The sequence below is a fragment of the Cetorhinus maximus genome, chromosome 3, assembly GCF_964194155.1.
Source record: "Cetorhinus maximus chromosome 3, sCetMax3.hap1.1, whole genome shotgun sequence".
In the NCBI taxonomy this organism is placed as follows: Eukaryota; Metazoa; Chordata; class Chondrichthyes; order Lamniformes; family Cetorhinidae; genus Cetorhinus; species Cetorhinus maximus.
The window spans coordinates 117,938,951-117,961,234 of record NC_135881.1 but is presented as its reverse complement, the minus strand read 5'-3'; the positions used below and the strand labels follow the sequence as shown (position 1 = coordinate 117,961,234).

Sequence of the window (22,284 nt, the reverse complement as noted above, 5' to 3'; positions counted from 1 at the left end):
GGGGTGCCACAGGCACATATGTTTGCCCAGCACTGAGGTCACCATTGTTCTCCCAACAGCCATGGCAGTGCTGAATGTTCAGTGATTGAAGTTTGCAACATGGCTTGACCATTGCTTATAGAAGGATGAGCCCATAATGATCCGGGGAACAGGGATGCACATTGACATTGTCTCCACGTTAACTGATCCAATGTCCTTGTTCTTCCTTTCAGCATCAGTGGAGCAGGGCCGGGAGGAGCAGCAGCAGAGACCCCCCTCTCACACCTGTGGGCCCTGAAGTCTCGGACTCACCAGCGTCACATCATCTCTGCCAGGCAGACACCAGCACAGATACTACCACCTCGGTAGGAATTAGAATATTGGTTAGTGTCCCAGGGCACAGCGGTGAGGGCACTTCACAGTCGCTGGAGGAGCTGGCAGAGACAGAGAGTGCACTTGGCTCCAGCAGTCGGAGGACTGCAAGGGACCAGGCACATGCTCAGTCGGTGACTGATGGTGTGACTCTGAAGTTGCCCGCGGCAAACGCAGGAAATGCGGCCGGGTGTGTGGGAGCATCTGGTGGAGATACATGAGGCTATGCTTGGATGGTGCTGTGATGGAGGTGTCTACGCAGGCTATTGCCGATGCAATGAGCCTCATGGCCGAGCGCCATGCATCCTCCATAGAGAGAATGGCGGCTGTCATGGAGAGGCTCCTCCAGGAGACCAATCAGAGCTTCCTGGGGATGCGCTCGGACCAGCAAGCCCTCACATCAGCATTGACCTCAGCTGGTCAGTGCCAGTGTGGCAGATGGTCTGGGCACCAAGTTTCCCAGCTCATTGCTCATCCATCCATGGTGAGCAGGGAGGCGCAAAGTGACCTCACATCTGCGTAACAGCTGCCTGTTGTCTATGCGAACTCCTCTCAGGGCGTTCCAGATGAGGGTGGCAGCTCCTCCGCCTCTCTGCCAGTGACCATTGCATCCGGTGAGGCTGCGACAACTGGGGAGATGCCAGCTGTGGAACTGGCAGGTCCCTCCCAGGCAGGGACAACACAGGATCCACAGGCCAGAGTACGACTGCCAAGGTAATCAAGGCCAACAGGGCAGCAGAGTCAGCAGGCTGTCTCAGATGCCACTCCCAGCGAGGGGTCAGCACCAAGACGTAGCATCCGAAAACATAAACGTAAGGCACCTTAGGCACACGACGGGTTTATCACTGGTGCTTTTGTGTTGGCCCGCAATGAGGTCTTTATGAGTTGGTTTCATTCTTAACACCTCTGTCATTCTGTTTTCTTAAGCTCCTTAGGTTGTAATATTAAATTCAGACATGTCAACATGGCTAAGGGTGCCTCTTTTCTTCTGCAGGTGGATGGTTTCCAATAATGTTATGAGTGATTTGTTGGACATTCAGGTTTATTGACAAGGCCTTTAGTTACTGTTCCTAACCAGGCAGATTTTGCACTTAGGTATCGAGTATGGAGCCTGCAACCCAGGTTTGTCCTGGAGGTCCATATGTGGTGTGCTAGCTGAAGGTTCGTTGAATTAAACCCTCCCGGGTGTCCCTGTCTTCCTGGAGTATGCCCGGGTCAGCGGCTACTCTCTCAACATTTCCCTGTGCATGCTCATCCTCGGACTCATCGTGTGCAGCCTCAGCCGCTGCGTCGACGTCTTCGTTGCCTACAGCGTCCCCCCTTTCCAGCGCAAGAATGGTCCAGGCATCGGAAGCGCATCTTGAGAAGACCAATGGCTCTCTCCACCACAGCCCTTGTGGTGCCCTGGCTCCTATTGTACTGCTGCTCAGCTTCGGTGCTTGGATGGCGGAGAGGCGTCATGAGCCACCTTCTGAGGGGATAGCCCTTGTCATCCAGCAGGCATCCATTCAGCCGGGCTGGAGCACTGAAGAGCCCCGGCACCTGTGAGTGTCTGACGATGTAGGCGTCATGGGAGCTGCCTGGGTACCTTGCACAGACTTGTAGAATCAGCATCCTGTGTTCACACACTATCTGCACGTTCATGGAGTGGAAGCCCTTCCTGTTGATGAAGGCACCGGGCTCACCTGCGGCGCCATGATGACCACATGTGTGCAGTCTATTGCACCCTGGATGCGGGGGAAGCCAGCAATGGCCGCAAAGCCTCTGGCTCGATGTGTCTGGCTTGTCTGGTCCCAACGGTAGTGGATGAAGGTTAATGCATGCAGGATAGTGGTGTCTTCTGCAGCCTCTTCTGCCTTGGACTACCTCTTGGCCCTGCACCCCTTGTGCTGCACCTGTCCTCCCAAAAGGTGGCTCCCCTGGAAGCTGAATGTGCACTCCTGGCCTCCTCCCCCTTCTAGCCCTCCCTTTCTCCTCAGAGGAGGTGCCTCCAGTGGCGAGTTCAGCTCCCATTCCCAGGCTAAGGGAAGGCTTCCTGAAACCTGCAGGCCCAGAAAAGATTCCTCACTACAGAGTGCTGACCTGAAGGTTGTGAGTCCAGACCAAGCAGCTGGTATACGTTTTGAAGTATTGCAGATCACACAGGCTAGTACCAGTAATTTAAAAAAATCAGTATTTGACAGAGCACACTCGCAACCCCACTGAGCCCTCATATCCCGCCCGTGGATGAGGTTTATACAAATGTGTCCTACCCGCCTGCCCGATGTGCCCATGGGCCAACCCGAAGATTGCATTGGGGCCGAAAAATCGCCATCGATTGGTATCTCAAGGGCCTTAAGTGGTCCGTTAATTTATGGCAGGTGCGCATCGGACATCATCGCGCGCCCACCCAACGTAATATCGCGATGGTGGGCGATGACATTGGGATGCTCGCCCAACGTCATCGCGGACTATTTTACCCTCATTCGGATCGGGTGCATGCCCACCCGATGAGAGAAAAACTCTGCCCTTTACCCTTCAGTGGAAGAAGCAAAAATCCAGGGGATACAATATAAAAAGCCCCAAATGCTCCCGAAGTCTCATGACATGCTCAAAGGTTAGTTTCCTCATGCATACCAATTGTTCCCAATCTTGTCAAGAACATAAAAATTGCTGCTTATTTTAAACAAGGCCTCTGCACTTATCCTTTTCCACAGCAGTAGATCCGCCTCAATTTTATCTTGTGTATGCACACAATAATGATTAATGTTTGTACTCAGATGATGTTGGAATTTACTTTGAGTTGGTTTTAATCCTTTTATAACATAATGACGAAAATCAAGAGCAGATGGTGATTATATCTGACCTACCCCTGATGTAAACAAAACAGTTACAAGTGTCTGAACTCTTGTAGCTCTTAAGTACACATCAAGATAATAATCTTCAGCAATATCCCTATGGACATTTGGAAGTTTATAAAACCTGCTTCTTGCCAATCTGCACCTTAATTCTCTAAGCCTGCACTGGACAAAGATGGAGGGGAAAACAACATATGTTTATGACAATTCTGTAATAATATAGGAGTTACTAGACTTAATAGATTTTTTTTCAAGAAAACTAGAAAGATCACGATATGATATACAAAGGTCAATTTGATCAAGCAGTGAAAATTTTTTTAAAGAACAAAAGATGTAGACAAGTTAAGCAGGCAATGAATGGGTAAAGAAAAACACATTCAGGTCCAAAATAGAGGAGAATGAAATGAAAGGTGGATGGATTTGTCAGGCAAGAAAATTAGGGAAGCAGTTGATCTTTCTGTCTCTCATCTCATTGTTCAAACCAATGTTAACACAATCTTCAGGAACAACACTTGGGCCTGGATTTTCATGGAGTCTCTGGGAAACTTTCAAAATGGCGGGTGGGACCCTGCCCTCATTCCTAACAAATCTTATTTTTGCCAGGGGAGGGGCTTTGGGGAAGTAGGAGCAGAAACCCAAACTCAGAATTCAATGCTAAGTTTAAACAGACCCCGCTTTTGCTGGAGCAAGGACCTTATCCCACAGTGTGGGGGTTATGAATTTTTAAAGAAGTTGTAAATGTTCTTGAAGGGCAGATAAAGTACATAGAACTGACAAGCTGTCAAGTTATTTAAATGGTGAGCCCTTTAAAAATTGAAAAAAAAACTGCCTGCCTGTATCTGTGACAGTTGAAAAAAATCTGCTCCAGTAGTTTCAATAGCTGTTTGTTGACATAACCCAAAGCGCTATCATTATAGTATTATTAATGGCTGGCTGCTTTCCACAATCTATTATTATCACAGTTGGGGATTGTAATTTCATAAGTTTGATTGACTGCTCAAAGCCGTTATTAAAAGATTAGCTGCCTTTGATATGGGGTTATGAATAGAAATGTTTGTTTTTACTGGGATTAAGTACTTGGGGTAATTTAAATGTATTGTATGGCATTCATAAATGGGATTTTTTAAAATATTGAAGTCTGTAATAGATATTTAGAAATGTATTTTATTTTGTCTCAGTATGGCACCTGAGATCTGCCTGTGGTAGATATTGGGTGAATTTACATGCAGGGTGTAAGGGCAAAAGATGGTGGGTGGGGAGCACGTGCTGGCACTAAGATGGCATGGGGCAATAAGAGGCCATTGGGGTGGGTGGAAGGCATGTGTTGGCATGGGGAGTGGTTGGGAGGTTTGAGGGGTATGAGGGCCTAATATTATAAATATTATTCTTTTAAGAATCCTAAAATCTCAGAATTTAAAACCTTTTCCTAATTTAGGAACATTGTTCCCTCTTAATCCCCTTCCAATATTTTTAAAGCAAATATAGGAATAAAGAAAGTTACACAGTGCCTTTCATGAGTTCAGAAATGACTAGATAATAGGTTTTATGACTAGATAATAGGTTTTAATGTTGGTTGAAGGCTAAATACTGGCCAGGACTCCCCCTACTTATCCTCAAAATGCTGTTATAGGATCTTTCACATCCACCTAGGGAGGCAGTCTAGAGTTTCAACCTAGATTATACGCTCAGGTCCCTGGAGTGAGACTTGAACCCCAGATCTTCTAACTCAAGTGAAGGTGCTACTACTGAGTCAAATAGAGTTAACAAATGTGCTTGTTTGGAATGTGAAATTGAAAAATAAAGAATAACAATGTATGGCATGTCTTTGTCACTAAGGGCGAGACCATTTGATCAGCTGCCTCTGCCGCTTCCCTCTCTTCCACAAGTCTACCTGGCCAAACTGCCTCTAAGGTTCTTCCCTACTCTACCTCTGAACTTACATCATTCTCTGGTTTCTCATCATTCTACCCTCATGCAAAGGGCAGCGTCATCTTAACCACGAGACCCATGTCCTGCCATATTACCTCTAAATGGCTCACCATCCAGCTTCCCTTCCTGACTTCCATGTTAGTTGATATTGTTAATGGTTCTCTCTCTTCAGGAACTATTGCCTTCTCCGAGAGAGCCATAGATGCTCAGTTGACAACATATTCAAGACTGAGGTTGATAGATTTTTGGGCACCAAGAGACACAGGAAATATTGGGATAGTGCAGAGAAGAGAAGTTGATGTAGAAGTTCAGCTATGATCTTATTGAATGAGAGAGGCTCGAAGAGCCATATCACCTGCTCCTGCTCCTATTTCTTATGTTCTTATGGGGCAGAATTTTCCCTTTGGCATGCGAGGGCGGGCCCCGCACATCCGCACGTAAAATGATATGCGGTGTTGTCGGGCAAGCATCCCGACGCCACCGCATGCCATTGCGATATTTCACTGGGCGGGCGCGCGATGATGTCTGACGCGCGCCCATTATTAATTAATGTGCCACTTAAACCACTTGAGGTGCCAATCGATGCCAATTTTTCAGCGCCAGTGCAATCTTCGGGTTGGCGCAACGGGCAGGAGGGTAGGACACATTTGTATCAACCTCATCCATGGGTGGGATAAGAGGGCTCACTGGGGTCGCGAATGTGCACAGTCAAGTATTTATTTATGAAAGTTTTTGAAACTTGCCTGTGTGATCTGCAGTACTTCAAAACGTATGCCAGCTGCTTTTTCTGGACTCTTAACCTTCAGGTCAGCACTCTGCAGTCGGTAATCTTTTCTGGGCCTGCAGGTTTCAGGAAGCCTTCCCTTAGCCTGGGAATGGGAGCTGAACTGTCCAGTGGAGTCGGCTCCTCTGAGGACGAAGGGAGGGCTAGAAGGGGGAGAGGGCCAGGAGTGCACAATCAGCCTCCAGGCAAGCCACCTATGGGAGAACAGGTGCAGGCACAAGGGGCATAGGGCCAAAGGGTAGTCCAAGGTGGAAGGGGCAGCAGAAGACGCCACTATCCTGCTGCCAGGGTATACAGGTGGCGAAGCAGCTACCTCAGTATGTCTGAGGTGCAGTGCTGAAGGAGGCTCCGTCTCTCAAGGGAAACAGTCAACTATATCTGTCAGTTGATAGGGCCTGAGATCTCCACTAACAGTGTGGGTGGACACCCCGTGCCAGTGGCTCTGAAGGTCACAGTTTCCTTCAACTTCGATGCCTCTGGCTCCTTCCAGGGCTCAGTGGGTGATCTTTGCGGTGTCTCCCAATCAGCTGTCCACACTTGTGTCAAGCAGGTTACAGATGCTCTGTCCAGGTGTGCATTGACTTTCATCCGCTACCGTTGGGACCAGGCAAGCCAGACACAGCGAGCCAGAGGCTTCGCGGCCATTGCTGGCTTCCCCTGTGTCCAGGCTGCAATAGACTGTACACATGTGGCCATCAAGGCTCCAGCAGGTGAGCCCGGTGCCTTCATCAACAGGAAGGGCTTCCACTCCATGAACGTGCAGATAGTGTGTGAACACAGGATGCAGATACCGCAAGTCTGTGCAAGGTACCCAGGCAGCTCCCACGACGCCTACATCCTCAGACACTCCCAGGTGCCAGGGCTCTTCAGTGCTCCAGCCTGGCTGGATGGATGGTTGCTGGGTAGCAAGGACTATCCCCTCAGAAGGTAGCTCATGACACCTCTCCGCCATCCAAGAACAGAAGCTGAGCAGCGTACAATAGGAGCCATGCCTTCACAAGGGCTGTGGTGGAGAGAACCATCAGTCTTCTCAAGATGCGTTTCCGATGCCTGGACACTCCAGTACCTCCCAGATCGTGTCTCGGTGATAATGGCTGCATGCTGCGCTCTCCACAATCTTGCGCTGGATAGGGGGGACGCAGTGGACGATGAAGATGTCGACGCAGTGGCTGCGGCTACACACGATGAGTCCAGCAGTGAGTCCGAGGATGAGCACGCACAGGGAAATGCTGAGTGGGAAGACGCTGACCTGGGCATAACCCAGGGAGGCAGGGACACCTGGGAGGCTTTAATCCAACGAACCTTCAGCTAGCACACCACAGATGGACCACCAGGACAAACCTGGGCTGTAGGTTCGAACTTGACGCCTAAGTACAAAATCTGCCAGGTTAGGAACAGTCACTAAGGGCCTTGTTAATAAAGCTGAATGTCCAACAAAGCACTCATTACAGTTTTGGAAACCATCCACCTGCTGAAGAAAAGAGGCACCCTCAGCCATGGTGACATATCTGAATTTATTATGTCAAACAAAGCTACTTATTCCAAAAAAAAGAGAATAGTGTTACAAAACAAAACAGATCATAAAGGACCTCATCTTGGGCCAACAGAAAAGCACCAGTGAAAAACCCATGGTGTGCCTGAGGTGCCTTATGTTTTCATTTCCAGGTGCTACGTCTTGGTGCTGTCCCATCGCTCGGAGTGGCATCTGAAACAGCCTGCTGACTCTGCTGTCCTGTTGGCCTTGATAACCTTAGCGGTCGTCCTCTGGCCTGTGGAGCCAGTGCTGGCTCCGCCTGGGAGGGAGTTGCCAGTTCCACAGCTGGCACCTCCCCAGTCGTCACAGCCTCACTGGATGCTACTGTCACTGGGAGAGGGGTGGAGGAGCTGCTGCCCTTATCCCGAACGCCCTGAGTGGTGCCCGCAGAGACACCAGGCAGTTGCTGTGCCGACGTGAGCTCACTTCGGACCTCCCTGCTCACTGCGGATGGATAGGCACCGAGTTGGGAAAGTCGATGGCCAAACCATCTCCCACACTGGCACTGACCAGCTGAGGTCAATGCCGATGTGAGGGCTTGCTGGTCAGAGCGCATTCCCAGGAAGCCCTGCAGGTCTCCTGGAGTAGCCTCTCCACGAGAGTCGCCAGTCTCTCCATGGAGGACGTATGGCGCTCGGACATGTGGCTCATTGCTTCGGTGATCGTTCGCGTAGACTCCTCCACCACGGTGACCAAGCCAAGCATAGCCTCATGTATCTCCCCCAGATGCTCCCACACACCCGGCCGCATTTCCTGCGTTTACTGCATCACGGACGACTCCAGAAGCACATCATCAGTCACCGAGTGAGCATGTGCCTGGTCCCTTGCAGTCCTCCGACTGCTGGAACCATGGGCACTCTCTGTCTCTGCCAGCTCTTCCAGCGACTGTGAAGTCCCCTCACCACTTGCCCCGGGACAGTAGCCGATGTTTGAATTCACACCGAGGTGCTAGTATCTGCGCTGATGCCTGCCTTGCAGAAATGGTGTGACACTGATGAGGCTTCAGCCCCCTCAGGTATGAGAGGGGGCCTCTGCTGCTCCTCCTCCCAGCCCTGTCCGCTGATGCTGAAAGGAAGAACAAGGACATTGGATCAGTCAACGTGGAGACAATGTCAAAGTGCATCCCTGTCCCCCAGACCATTATCCACTCATCCTTCCAGAACCAATGGTCAAGCCATGTTGCAAAATTAAATCAATTAAGATTCAGCAGTGCTATCGCTGTTGGGAGAACAATGCTGACCTCACTGTTGGGCATAAATATCTGGCCGTGGCACCCCAGCCTCACTGACACCAGTGGACCTTGGCGCATGGCTCCTCTCCAGATCCAGGGCCTCCTGCTCAAAGCGGCTAAGAATGGCAATCTGCGCCAGGTCGCCGCCAGTCTATACACACTCTGCCACGTTATGAGCATTCTTCACCTGAAAATGAGAGACGAGCATTGATTAGTGCAAATTGCACGTGGACTCTGTTCGCGCCATCCCACCCCAACCAGAGTGGGACATATCAGGGCTCCAGAGCCTCCTCACCCCGCTGCTGCTGGACACTCACACAAAGGTACTAGGCCTGCTCCCCTCCCCCTACCCCCAATTGGACACATGCTGCCTACATTGCATTAGGCACCACACGTTATATCATTCCATAGCAAGGAGGCATAAGCACGTGGAGTGCAGGGCGCAGCAGATGATTCATTGCCACGTCACCTTGAAGATCCCCTCCCAGCATGTCATCACCCTGACTTGGAAATGTCCTGGAGTTCAAACAAAGCGCCTAGATGCAACTCCTCCAGATTGCCCCCAAACCAGTCATGTGGGACTCAGTGCAACACATGCTGCGGGGGCATAACACATCTCTTCATCACCCTCACAGGTTGACCTCAGCATGGGCAGTATTTGCTTCCCACCCAGCAAAGGATAAACGTCAATGATTCAATGCAGTCACTATTCTCAGACTTGGGCTGGGGGGGGGCTTGGGGCAGGGGAGACGTGGGTGGGGGTGGAGGAGGGTGGGGGGGGGGGGGGGGGATGGGGGTTGGGGTGGGGGGGCGGGTAGCGGGCGGTGGTGGGGTAAGCTGACCTGCTGGGTTACATGACCAATGTCAACATGGTACTCATCCTGCCAGAGCACAACAAGTCATTGAAGCGCTTGCGACACTGGATCCAGGTGCACCACACCATGTCGCGCGAGTTCACCACCTCCGTCACCTCCTCCCAGGCAAGTTTCATCATGTGGGGGGGCCTCCTCCTCCCATCCTGGGGAACCAGCACCTCCTGCCATGCTGCCACCTCCTCAAGGAGGGCAGCAAGGCAGTCATCCGAGAAATGGGGGGCACACTGGCCTCCTTCCCGCCCTACCCTCCAGCCTGGCCTGTCCCACTGCCCTACCCTCCAGCCTCGCCTGCTCTGCTGGCCTACCCTCCGGACTGGCCTGCTCACCAGAAGCCCTCTGGTGAGCCCTTCCACTTGCCATTGTGAGCAGCCTTGCACAGGCTGCCAGCGCTTCAGATAAACAGGCTACAGGGTCGCCATTGGACCCGGCCGACAATGCACTCCCGCCGCTGCCCACCCACTCCCGCTATCCTCGAGTGCCGCACATTACGCTGAACGGGTCTTAATCGGCCCGCCCACATAAAATGGCGGCACGGACTGGATCACGGGTGGCGATGGGGTCCGCACCCGCCCATGCCCGCTCCCGCTCCCTGCCAAACAGAAAATTCTGCCCATGGTGTAACTAAACTCCAGTAAAAACCTTTTGGCCTCCTGTACTCAATATTATTCTCTGACAAGGAGGTGTGCAGCTCCAATCAATATTAAAGAGGACAATTGACTGACTGGCTGTCCCTACTTCTATTGACAATTAGTCAAGATATGGAATACTGGTATATGACATGAGTAAAGTTGAAGGAATTTGAACTTGAAATATCTGGAAGAAAGTTTTGTTTAAAATATCTTAATTGAAGTTTTCAAAATCTTGAAGGAGATAAACAAAACTACTACATGAAAACCTGCAGCCAAGAACTCAAACAGTAGGAAAACATAGTTAATATTAGTTATTTAGAAATAAGAAGGTAATTGAGGCAAAACTATTTTACATTCAGGATAATGGAGTTGTGGAATAAGGTACCGGCAATGGCCATTTAAGATGATAATATAAATATGTTTAAAAGATAATTAGATATACTTCTGGATGGTTTGAGAGATATGGTGGGAAAGTAAGTGTGCAGGGAAAAGACCAATCAATCAAAAAGTGATGACCATTTGGAACAAAACAGGCTTTTTTCTGTGTTCACACTAATATTTTGCTTTATTGTATCTGAACTTACATTGTTCCATTTCCCATGTCCAATTCATTTCTATAGCTAGCAAAACATTGATTCTATGACAAGAACAGCTCTAACTAACTAACTAGGTTATTTGTATCGTTGTGCTAAACTAAGATACAGCCAAGATCTTGGATGCATTAAAGATACCCGTACAAAGCAATGCCAGCTTTTATGAACAGCCTTGTGTTCTTCCCAACTACCTGTTCTCTCAAGCGTTCTCTTCTTGAAGGTGCTGATAATGGTGCCATCTTTTCTGCGCAATAATGGACTACTCCTCCTCTCTGCCACTTTCTGTTTTAACTTGGAACGCACCTTCAAATTTGGCTCTGAGGCTGTGAAAACATGAGAACATGATTTTCGGGCAAACAGTATCAAAATTACATTCATATCACATAAAAAGGAGAGTGCATTTAGCTGCAGGAGGATGGGTTTTTCCTGCAAACTGCTGCTTTCATTGTTCAATTGGGGAAAAGAAAGCAGGGACTGGGTTGGCCAAGCTAATCGTCCAACCAATAATTGTCCATCCAAACAACACACAAAAAACAAACATACCTAAAAATTTACAAGCTACTAACTCTCACACCAAACTGCAAATCTGCTGCAAATATTAGAAAGTAAGAAGTGTATAATAAGCAGGAGAACATCCCTGTATCCAATGCTACTGGCCATATTCAGCCTTCACCAATAATATAGCACCTCAGTCACATGGGTTACTTCAGTAGTTGCTGCTGCTGTTTTAATCTTTGGTCTGTTTTAGTGTCTTGGGGAGATTCTCCTCCTTAAGGAAGAGTTCCAGCAAGTGGGAGTTCTGCACAACCCTCCATATTTATCCTACCCTTGACCCAGATTCCTTCATAGTGGCTCATTACTCTGAATTCCCACATCAAGAAGGAGCCTGTCCATGCAAAGGTAAGAACTCTGGAAGTGCTACCGCAGGGATAGCACTTCAGTGCCAGAAGATGAGGAGGGGGGTCCCTAAAGAAAGCAGAAATCTCTAGAAGATTGGAAGGGAGGCATCCACTATAGTGTTCAGTGAGACTAGGGACAGCATGGACAGTTACAAAGCCCTCTTTCTCCATGGGGCTGAGGTAGAGGAGTTACCGCTGCTACTAGGGCCCACCATCTTTCCCATGACAACCTTAATAATGGCTGAAAGAAGGACCTGCCTCCCCAGCCAAAATTTGCATGTGGGGTTGAAGGAGTGGGCAGCGGCAGGCCCAGCTGGAGCAGGAGGAATGAATTATTGGCCAGGTGGTGAAGATGCTGTTTTCACCATGTTCTTTCCTGACCTCGGCTGGAAGTGCATAGAAATACATCCCCCTTAGCCTCATTTTATATAAATGTACCTGTCTTTTGAATCAACATGCATCATATTGCTTTAGTTACAATTCAGCAATTTTTATAGATGAAAGTTAACTGATCTAAAACATTAGACATTCAATTGTCATGCTTTTTTTTTGTAAAGTGACTCTCAAATCTCTGAACTCAAGCTGTTAATAAGTAGATACATTTAAATTACTGTGCTATATTTCAAATTATAATAATAGAGGTTTTGTAAAAGTTTTAGCAGATTTATCTGATGAATACCTTAGCCAATCAGACCTGGAAGCTCTTAAATTCTATCTCTAGTTTGTACTGAACTTGCTGGTGCCAGTCAGGCAGGGATGTGGGTGCACAAAAAAGGAAAATAGTTTGGGGGTCCCAGCTTCTGATCACTATACAGTAGCCCCTGTTACAGGAATATGTGTGTGAAGATCGGGTGAGGACAAGATCAGGTACTGTTCTGGTTTCCCTGCAGTCAACTAACCTACTGATACACACTGTATAGGTTTATATGAGTAATGGCCATTTAAACAAGTTATTGGGGAAAGAGGCTGTTGGCAGCACGGAGTCAAAGCTTCAGAAGAGTGAAAGGGTGGGGGGATGCGAGTGGCACTCTAACCCATCATCTCATGAAGAAGGATGATGAGTATAAAATGAAGAAACAGGAACAATTTATTTTAGCAATCTGACTCAAAAGACAGTGGCCAGCATTTTCTGTTTGGCGTGCGCATGCCCCAACTCTCCCTCCTCCACCCATCCGCACAGGTAGCGCTGACCCAGGTGCGCATCACGCAGGGTGGGCCTTAATCGGTTTCGCACCTGCCTGTGCCCGCTCCCGACTGGCCCACCCGACGGGGAGAAAATTCTCCTCTGTGGGTTCAAATGCCACTCCAGGGTCTTGTGAATGTCACCTAGAGTAACACTACAATATTGTATTGAGGGAGTGTTGCCTTGTTGGAAGTCTTTTCTTTCAGATGAGATATTAACTCAAACCCTGTCTGCCCTTCCAGGTGCACCTAAAAGATCCCAAGGCATTCTTTTGGAGAAGGACATTGGATTTCTCCCTGGTGTCCTGGTCAATATTTACCTCTCAATTAAAATGCTGTTATCACAGAATCACAGAATTGTTACAATGTAGAAGGAGGTCATTTGGCCCATCGTGGCTACACCGGCTCTCTGAGCATTTTAACTTAGTGCCAATCTTCTACCTTTTCCCCATAATCCTGCAAATTGTTTCTATTTAAATAATAATTCAATGCCCTCGAATGCCTCAATGAAACCTGCATCCACCACACTTCCAGGCAGTGCATTCCAAACCCTAACTATTAGCTGTGTGAAAAAGTTTTTCCTCACCTCACATTTGTTATTGAGAGCTTGTTGTGCACAAGTTTGCTGCTGCACTTTCTATTTTGCAACATTGACTACACTTCAAAAGCATTATTGGCAAAGCATTTTGGGATGTCCTGAGGTTCTGAAAGGAGCTATACAAATGCAAATCTTTCTTACTCACTGCAGCACTCTGACAAACATGTTTCTACGTTTTAAAGTTTGGATATCTGCTGTGATCAATATACCCAAAAGAACTTGTATATGCCAAAGCAAAAATCCATCAGTAATTATGTTAATAACATAATTATTTATTCTGCATTGCAAAGCAGGACTTTGCAACACCAAATAAAAACATAACAGTAAAGCGTCCTTCGCTCCCTGTCCATTGTTGCTCATACAGACACATTCTTAAAATAAAGAATTCAAGGCCACCCCTAAGCCATAAATAGTAAATACAGCACATGGGGTGCTATTAAGTCAAAAAACCCAATATTAGCTCTGAAGCTGAGAGGGAACAGGGGGCTGTTCTGATGTCAGAAAACCTGAAAGAGCAGGTTTCCTTCATATCCTGTTGGCTTTAAAGGCAGAACCTAATTACTGGCTTTGTTATAGTTTCCCAAACAGTCAGATGCAACCTCATTTTAATTATTTAAATGAACAGCCCACCTTCTGGGAATGGGTTAGTTGCCTCCTCCTGCACATCACCCACTGTCCAGCCACCACCTCCATTCCACCTTCATCGAACCAGAAATGGGCAAGTTGGGAGCAGCTTGAAATTTGGTTTTGGATTTTTTCATTTTTTCAGTTCTATCCGACCCAAACCCACCAGTTTTTGAGAGTTAAAATTCCTCCTAAATAGACTAAAAATGGCACTGAGATTCCGTCATTAGAGAGATTCTCCCCCTAGTTGCTGGCTGAGTCATACTAGGATATAATCTGCACGTTAGTCAGCCGCTGGCTTGACTGTCATTACTCGTGTGTGGATCTAAACAGTAAATGTTGTCAGGCTATTCTGTCCTGGAGCATCACAGCCTTGGGTGATTCAATTCCATTCTTCTTAGACATACACACACCACACACATTACACACATACACAGATCACCCATACTTTCTAGCAGGGGTTGCTGGATAGTAATCTGGAATTGACACCCTTGCTGATGTTCTCCTTCCAGGCAATGGGCACATAGAACAGTTAACACCAACATAATTACCCTATCTGACATCATCTCAATGCAGATTAAAGTTTGAATCTGGTACCTTCCACGTCTATATGGCAGTGTGCCATACCACTTGATAAATGTACTCACTGAGCTATTAGGGAAACCCTACAGGGAGTCATTTTTCTAATATTTAAAAGCATTTTCTACCTAAATACTAAACCACATGAAGTAGAACAAACCATTTCCCCATATGCTGTTCATTATGACCATTTACTCCAACCTATTGAACAACACTAAACCTATGGGATTCCCTGATGCAATAAGAATCAATCTCAATGGTATCTCAGGAACAATCACTGAACCTGGATTTACACCAGTCTTTACCTCATTCTCTTTCCAATGTACTATTGAGAAAGGCAGCCAACCGAGTAAGATTTAGAGGGTTCAAGGAAAGTAGAAACAAAGCAACAGACACATACAACAACAATAAAAGAAAGGAAAGGAAGATACAGAAGGAATGGCATTTTGAACTGAAAAACAGGCCTTGCAACAGCAAAGGAGAAAGAAAGAAGGAAAAAATGAAAGAAGGAAAAATGAAAAAAAGAAAGAGAGAAAGAAAGGAGAGAAGGAGAGAAAGAAAAAGAGAAAGAGAGAGAGAAAGAAAGAAAGGAGAGAAGGAAAGGAAGGAGAGAAAGAAAGAGAGATAGAGAAAGAAAGACAAAGGAGAGAAAGAAAGAAAGAAAGGAGAGGAGAGAAAGAAAGAAAGAAAGAAAGAAAGAAAGAAAGAAAGAAAGAAAGAAAGAAAGAAAGAAAGAAAGAAAGAAAGAAAGAAAGAAAGGAAGGAAGGAAGGAGAGCAGGAGAGAGAGAAAGAAAGCGAGAAAGAAAGAAAGAGAAAAGGAGAGAAAGAAAGAGAGAAGAAAGAGAGAGGAAAGAAAGAGGAAAGAAAGAGAGAAAGAAAGGAGAGAAAGAAAAAGAGAAAGAGAGAGAGAAGGAAAGAAAGGAGAGAAGGAAAGAAAGAGAGAGATAGAGAAAGAGAAAGAAAGAAAGAAAGAAAGAAAGAAAGAAAGAAAGAAAGAAAGAAAGAAAAAAGGAGAGAAAGAGAGGAGGAAAGAAAGAGAGAAAGAAAGAAAAGCGAGGAGAGAACAAGAAAGAGAGGGAGAAAGAAAGAAAGGAGAAAAGGAAAGAAAGGAGAGAAAGAAAGAGAAATAGAGAAAGAGAAAGAAAGAAAGAAAGACAAAGGAGAGAAGGAGAGAAAGAAAGACAGAAAGAAAGAAAGTGAGAAAGAAAGGAGAGGAATGAAAGAAAGAAGGAAAGAAAGAAAGAAAGGAAGGAGAGAAGGAGAGAAAGAAAGAGAGAGAAAGGAGAGAAGGAAGGAGTGAAGGAGGGAAGGAGAGAAAGAAAGAAAGAGAGAAAGAAAGAAAGAAAGGAGCGAAGGAGAGAAAGAAAGAGAGAAAGAAAGAAAGAAAGAAAGAAAGAAAGAAAGAAAGAAAGAAAGAAAGAAAGAAAGAGGGGAAGAAAGAAAGCAAGAAAGAAAGAAAGAAAGAAAAAAACTGAGAGAAAATCAAAGTAAACTGTGAGGCATAAAATAAAAAGGAAAACCTGCAAAGCTGAAGATCTGAAATAAAAAGAGAAATGGGCTGAAATTCTTTTAAGCCCATGTTTACACCTGAAATAAACGCTGCATAAGGAGTGTACATCCCAACTGGGAGGCCCAAAGCAGGCCTATACTTGGGCTTCTGGCCTCATGCCTCATTGCATTATTTGGGTGAACTGCCAAAGCCTGTACAACGTCTCCAAAGATAGCTCACCCCCTTTAAAAGGATGAAATGAAAACAGAAAATGCTAGAAAAACTCAGCAGGTCTGGCAGCATCTGTGGAGAGAGAAACAGAGTTTACTTTTCGAGTGTGAACAAATATACGGACTCGAAACATAAACTCTGTTTCTATCTTCACAGATGCTGCCAGGCCTGCTGAGTTTTTCCAGTGTTTTCTGTTTTTATTTCAGATTTCCAGCATCCACAATATTTTGCTTTTATTTTAAAAGGATGAAAGTCGGACTGCCTGCCTCTCTGGCAGCTACCCAGAATAAAGACCTCGGTGGGGGCGGGTCAAGGACCAAGAGGGCGGTAGGATGAGGGGTGATTCTCAGGTCATCAGCAGCATTTGGAAGTACTGCAAAGCCAGGAGAAGCAGACTCTGCTTCACATCAAACTTAATTAAAAACCTACCATTTTGGTAGCACCCACTTGCTGTGCCAAGCCTGGCAAGAGCTATTGCAATGGGACTATCATCACTATCAGATGGAATCTGGATAGATAGAAGGGTTTCACGTTCCTACGATTTAACCTTTAGGCAGAAACACACAACCTCACCATCCATCCAAGTTCAAAATAACATCCTTGACAGGGTGGCTTGAGTGCTACTTAAATTCCTATTAAGATCTTGTCTCCTCCCAATTATGCCATTCAAAGTATACTGATCCTTTAGGTGTACAACTTGCAACTGTCTAGTTAATAATATTCAAGCAAGACAATTCTGGTCACAGACTTCATGAAGAAAAGGGCACATATTATTGCGATAATGTTATAGGTGCCAACATCAGTTACCGCCCAAATCATGAAACACATCTGGATAATTTATCCCCAGTGTTTACGGGGAGGTGTGGAGGTTTTGGAACGACTTTTAGCGGTTGGGAAACCTGGTATTATGGGGAATGCAGAGCTCCTTACGAATTCAACAGCAAGATCTTGTTTGAATTTTTTTCAGCAATTTCACAGCCAGCAGCTGGTTAGATTTAGAGGTCAATTGGCCTGCGGTTAAAGACCACAGCCTGAAACCAGGCATGAGGGAGGGAGAGAGGATGGGAGAGATCATGGGGAAGGGAGCCGAAATGCCGATCATAATGGTGCTGAAGTGCTCATCGCCAGAAGAGTTAAAGTGCTGATCGCGGGGAGGAGGGAAGATCACGGCAGGTTAGCTTGGGGAGCCTGGTTGGAGTCACAGGGAGGCATCCCTGTTCTTCCTGGCCCACAAGCAGTGCTGGAAAAGCACTTGCCTGCTAGATCCGGCAGTTCTTGTCTCACTTCCATTGCTGTGTTTCTTGAGCCCTAGGTTGCCCCAGCCAGCAGCTGTTACATCCATATAACTACTTAAATGGGAAGTTCAGTTAAATATGATAATTACTGACATGGCTCTTGAGAACAGGTTAACAGATCACTTAACCCCCGAACTGCCCCGGTTAAACTGGAAGTATATGTGCTTCAGTGGGTTAGGGTCATTTATCCCTTTTTTAAAGAATTTACCCTGGACACCACTGTCACTCTCCTGCCTGTCTTGGGGACGTTAAAATTTCCCTTTCTATGCTTATATTGCACAGCAGCAAAATGCATTGCATCGTCTTTCACAGTGGAAATGAGAATCAGAAGAACAGATATTCTGGCTGTTACTCCCTTCACCATTTTCAGTACTGCATTCAGTTTGAGGTCCAGCTGATCAGAAGGCATGAAATAGGTTTCGGTAGAATTCCAGTTTTTCTGAGGATTAATGCAATGCCTGAAACACCATCAACATTCGACTATTTCTTAATAGCCCTTGTCAGCATTCTGTGATATCTTCCACCATGACCATTGTAAGAAACATTCCAACTCCAAATGAAGTGTGTGTCATTTTGTTTATTTTTATTTTAAAAATCTTCACCAGTGGGCCAGCTGAAAACTTGGCTTTGTGGTATTGTAGTGTTTAAAATAATATCATGCAGTTGCGCACATATCTATCATAGGGAATCTAGTCTTCCATGCATTGCTTTCATTCTCGTGGCTGACAGACAGAGATCAATAAATGAAAACATGTGCTGTTAAAGGAATGAACAAAGAGACCATGATCTCAAAAAAAGGAAGTGTATCTAAAATATTCTTTGAACCAAGTTCCACATAGACAACAGCCAGTCTCCCCATCTCATTAAAAATGATATGCCACTTTCTTCAACTCCCAGGGAGAAAATGACTGTTATATTTTCTTCACATTGTGTGATGCCATTTTCAAAGACACTTCAAAACTATCTGCTATTTACTCAGCTCCAGCTACATTTCCAGTGGAATTTGTCAGGGATCCTCCAAGGTAGCCCTTGAGATTCCAAGGGCTTTATAATGGCCAACATTTGCCCAGTAATGCAAATAAGATATTACAGGTGTAAAGGGAAAGGTGCATATATTCCTATTGTTGGTGAAAACGTCAATATGTATAATGCAAGAAAACAACATTTTCTCTTTTGTTAACAATGGCAAAGAGAGAGAAAAAACTCCTTAACTTTTAAAAAATTGTATGCTTGTTTCAAAAATATTCCCTAATGGCAGATAAGTGCCCCTAGAATGTTTTGAAAGTGTTTATTTTTAAATGTGCTGGAAGGATACAGCCAATGGCAGGGATCATTCAGGAATGAGAGATTACTTACAAGTTAGGCCACAATTCATAAGGAATCTGACCTATTTAATAAGAGTCTATTTCAGTGCTTCAATGTTCTGACAGTACATTGGTGCAATCACCAATACACTTAGAAATGAGAGAACTCCCTGGTGGCCTGGTGTCTGAAAGCACCTACGATCATTCTAGAGAAGTTATAGTACTGAGGCATAGGGCTAAACTTTACCACAGGCTTCAGAACCATAATGCTGCTCTGAAATGCAGGTTCCCAAGCCTGCATTTGCCAGCAGCGGGACAGCATCAGCAACTTTACCACAGGTAGCCTCCTAATTGACAGTGCTGGCTCAAACAGAGGGCCGGCAGCGTTGAAACCTGAGCAGCACCATCAGAGGAGGTGGGTGCTGCTGAGGCAGGTGGAAGAACTAAAGGGTGCTTCAAAATGAAGGCGCCCTCAGACAGTTAAGAAAACAGTAAAATTCAGGATGGTCAAGGGCCATCAATCAGAGAGGAAACCCTTCCAGAGTGGTCACTGGAACAGTGGGGGGGATCCTTTTCCTGCCTGCAGACCTCACTCTGGGCCATGAAGCTGCTACCTCCATTGCCACCTTGGACTCATAGGGAGGCTGCCCCATGAAGTTGGCAGTGTCCTCATGTGGCAAGGAGTGGGAGAATGGGGGAGGGGGGCCACCCCGTGCTGACAAAATTCCAGCGACCTTCTAAAATAAAAAATAAGTTGGGGCCTTAATTATGTAGATCAGCTGCCTGCCTCTGTGGAGTGGGCAGCCCATCCACCTTGCTGTCCTCCACTTGGAAACTTCCTCAGCAGGGCTGGCTATAAGTGAAGCCTGTACAGTTGAACCAAGGGCCAAGGGAAGATCAGCCCAAGGCCTCACTCCCAATTGCAACCCAGCGATACCTACTGGGAAGTGTGCATCCTGAGTGAGAACAAGACCATTCTTGATGTTCTCTATGATTGAACAGTCTGTTGACACTAACTGTTTAGCGTGACACATGGAGAATTCTGATTGAGTGATGTACTTAAGGATTAATGCTACCTGATGACTTGTACCTCGTAAAGAACCTTCAAGAGAACGGAAGAAAAAGTAAGCTATTGAAAAGCCTGTGTTCAGGGCTATGGGGAAAGTATGTAGGAGTGGGATTAATTGGACAGTTTTCTCAAAGAGCCAGCACAGACCTGGTGGGCCAAATGGCGACCTTCTTCCTGCAATATTTTAAGAAATTTGAAAAACAAATGGAAATGGAATTCATCCTCTGGGTGCCTTAAGGACTGTCATCAGTGAAAAAAAAACTTCTACTTGAGTTCCATCAACAATCAAGGAATAGAAAAAAAAGAGGAAACAAACTGGCATTTTGTTCAGGGTCATTTTATTTATTAGGTCCCTGTACCACTGAGCAGTAAAGAGATTTCCATTTGAGCAGTTGGCTAATGCAATGCAAATCCTCTGGGTTTGGTGAGAGCTCTTCAGGGCAGGCTGAAAGAAGCTGGAATTACACACAAACCTATTTCACGCACAGCTGCATAAATTAGTTTCTATTTTTGGCCACAGATTCATCCCTTGTTGCAATTCAGATCAATCACATAAACAGAACGCTTCCTGTCAAGTGCTCTGCAACACTCTGCTCACACAAGAGCGAAGATTTAACAGCAGTAATAATAAGAATTCATCACTGCATTCCACCACCGCAATTGTCTGTGGGAAAAACATAGGGACTACTCTACTTGAAAGCAAGAATAATATTCTACAACCACTTTCCTGTAAAAGAAGGAAAGATAGACTGAGATCAATGAATTTCCTACTTGCAATATGCTTTAATAAGTCCAGTGAGAGGAATGTACAAAGCATAACACATTAAGACTACAGTGAGGCTTAATTGAAGTGAAGCAATTGGAGACAGTCAAAGCAGCCTTTGGTCTTGGAGGGCTGCAGCACCAATTCACCAGAAAAATCATGTTTAACACTTAGCGAATGCACACGTTTCAAAAGACATTCGGTACCCAAAAAGGATAATCTGCTCTGTTTAATTTCAATGTCGTGTGCCAGTGGCAAAACAATTGCTTTGGCTGTTTTTTTTTTATTGCAATTCACTGCTGTTATGAAGAGTTTACTTTAGTTTCAAATACTTTTTAAAAAAGACATTTAGAAGTGTTTCCTTGCAGTAGCTAGCCTTTCAATTCCAGTTACCGGTTTTGTATAAGGTCTGAGGCCAGACATTGCAGCATACAGTCTCCCAGTACAACCTTTTGCTCCACTGAAAACAATGGCGTGTCTGGGGCTAAAAGAGTTAAATTCTGAAGACAGGTTGAATAGATTAGGCTTATATTCCCTCGAGTATAGATGATTAAGGGGTGGTCTAATTAAAGTGTTAAGATGATAAAAGTTGACAGGATAGAGGAAAACTATTTTCTCTGGTGGGGGAGTCCAGAACAAGGGAGCAAACCTTCAAATTGGAATGAGACTGTTCAGGGATGACACAAATGTTATTGGAAATCTGGAACTGTGGGCTGAAATTTCATTTCCTGACTTAGAGCAAACCCAAGTGGAAGGGGCCAAAGTGGAGGCACAACGGGATGTGATTTTGAATTTCCCTAACGATTATCACCGCCTGCCATTTTTGGCAGGTCGAGCATCATGGCGGGTCGTAACCCGACACTAATTTAAAGTGACATCAAGTTCGCAATTTAGATCTCTGCTGGTAATTCAAATTTCTCTGCATTTGGTATTTTCATGTAGGCGGGTGGGTTCCTGAAGTCTGTGGGAACCCCACCAGGTAAGTCAGTGCAAGAACAATAGGTGAAACCTGCTGAGGATTTGGGACCCTTTTGAAAGGCAAGTTTAAAAGCTGTTGCCAATGCCCCCGCATATCTCGATGCCCAGCCCCCCCCCATACACACTCGTATTCACTCCATACCCCCATGCCCTCTCCATACCCCTTTCATTACCCCCAGGTCCCATGCATGCACCCCATGCATCCTCCATATCCACTCTCCCAGTATCCACTATTGCAATGAGCCATTAGCAAGTTCAGCAAGTCTTTGAAATGCTGTGTCCAAAAGAGCAATTTTAACAGATGGCCAGACATCTGTTTTGAGTGCATACAGTTTCCAGGTGGCCTCATTATGAATTCTTGGTAGAGCTCCAAGAATGGCTAATAGACTCAGCTCAGCTGTTAACACAGCTTGAAATGGAGTGCTAGTTTTGTTAGATTGACATCTTTATGACCTTGTAATAAGTTATTCCTTGTTTGATGTAGCTTTTCAATATCTATTTGTTTATTT

At 45.8% G+C, this 22,284-nt stretch overlaps 1 protein-coding gene across 2 annotated transcripts in view; it reads right to left on the bottom strand.

Annotated features, from left to right (window-relative positions):
• LOC144678862 (histone deacetylase 9-like) overlaps positions 1–22,284 on the bottom strand; it is a 635,070-nt gene that overhangs the window by 407,660 nt on the left and 205,126 nt on the right. For both annotated transcript variants that reach the window (XM_078538855.1, XM_078538856.1), the window contains exon 6: positions 10,955–11,086. In XM_078538855.1, coding sequence (XP_078394981.1) covers positions 10,955–11,086 — 132 coding nt within the window. The remainder of the gene's footprint in view (positions 1–10,954; positions 11,087–22,284) is intronic.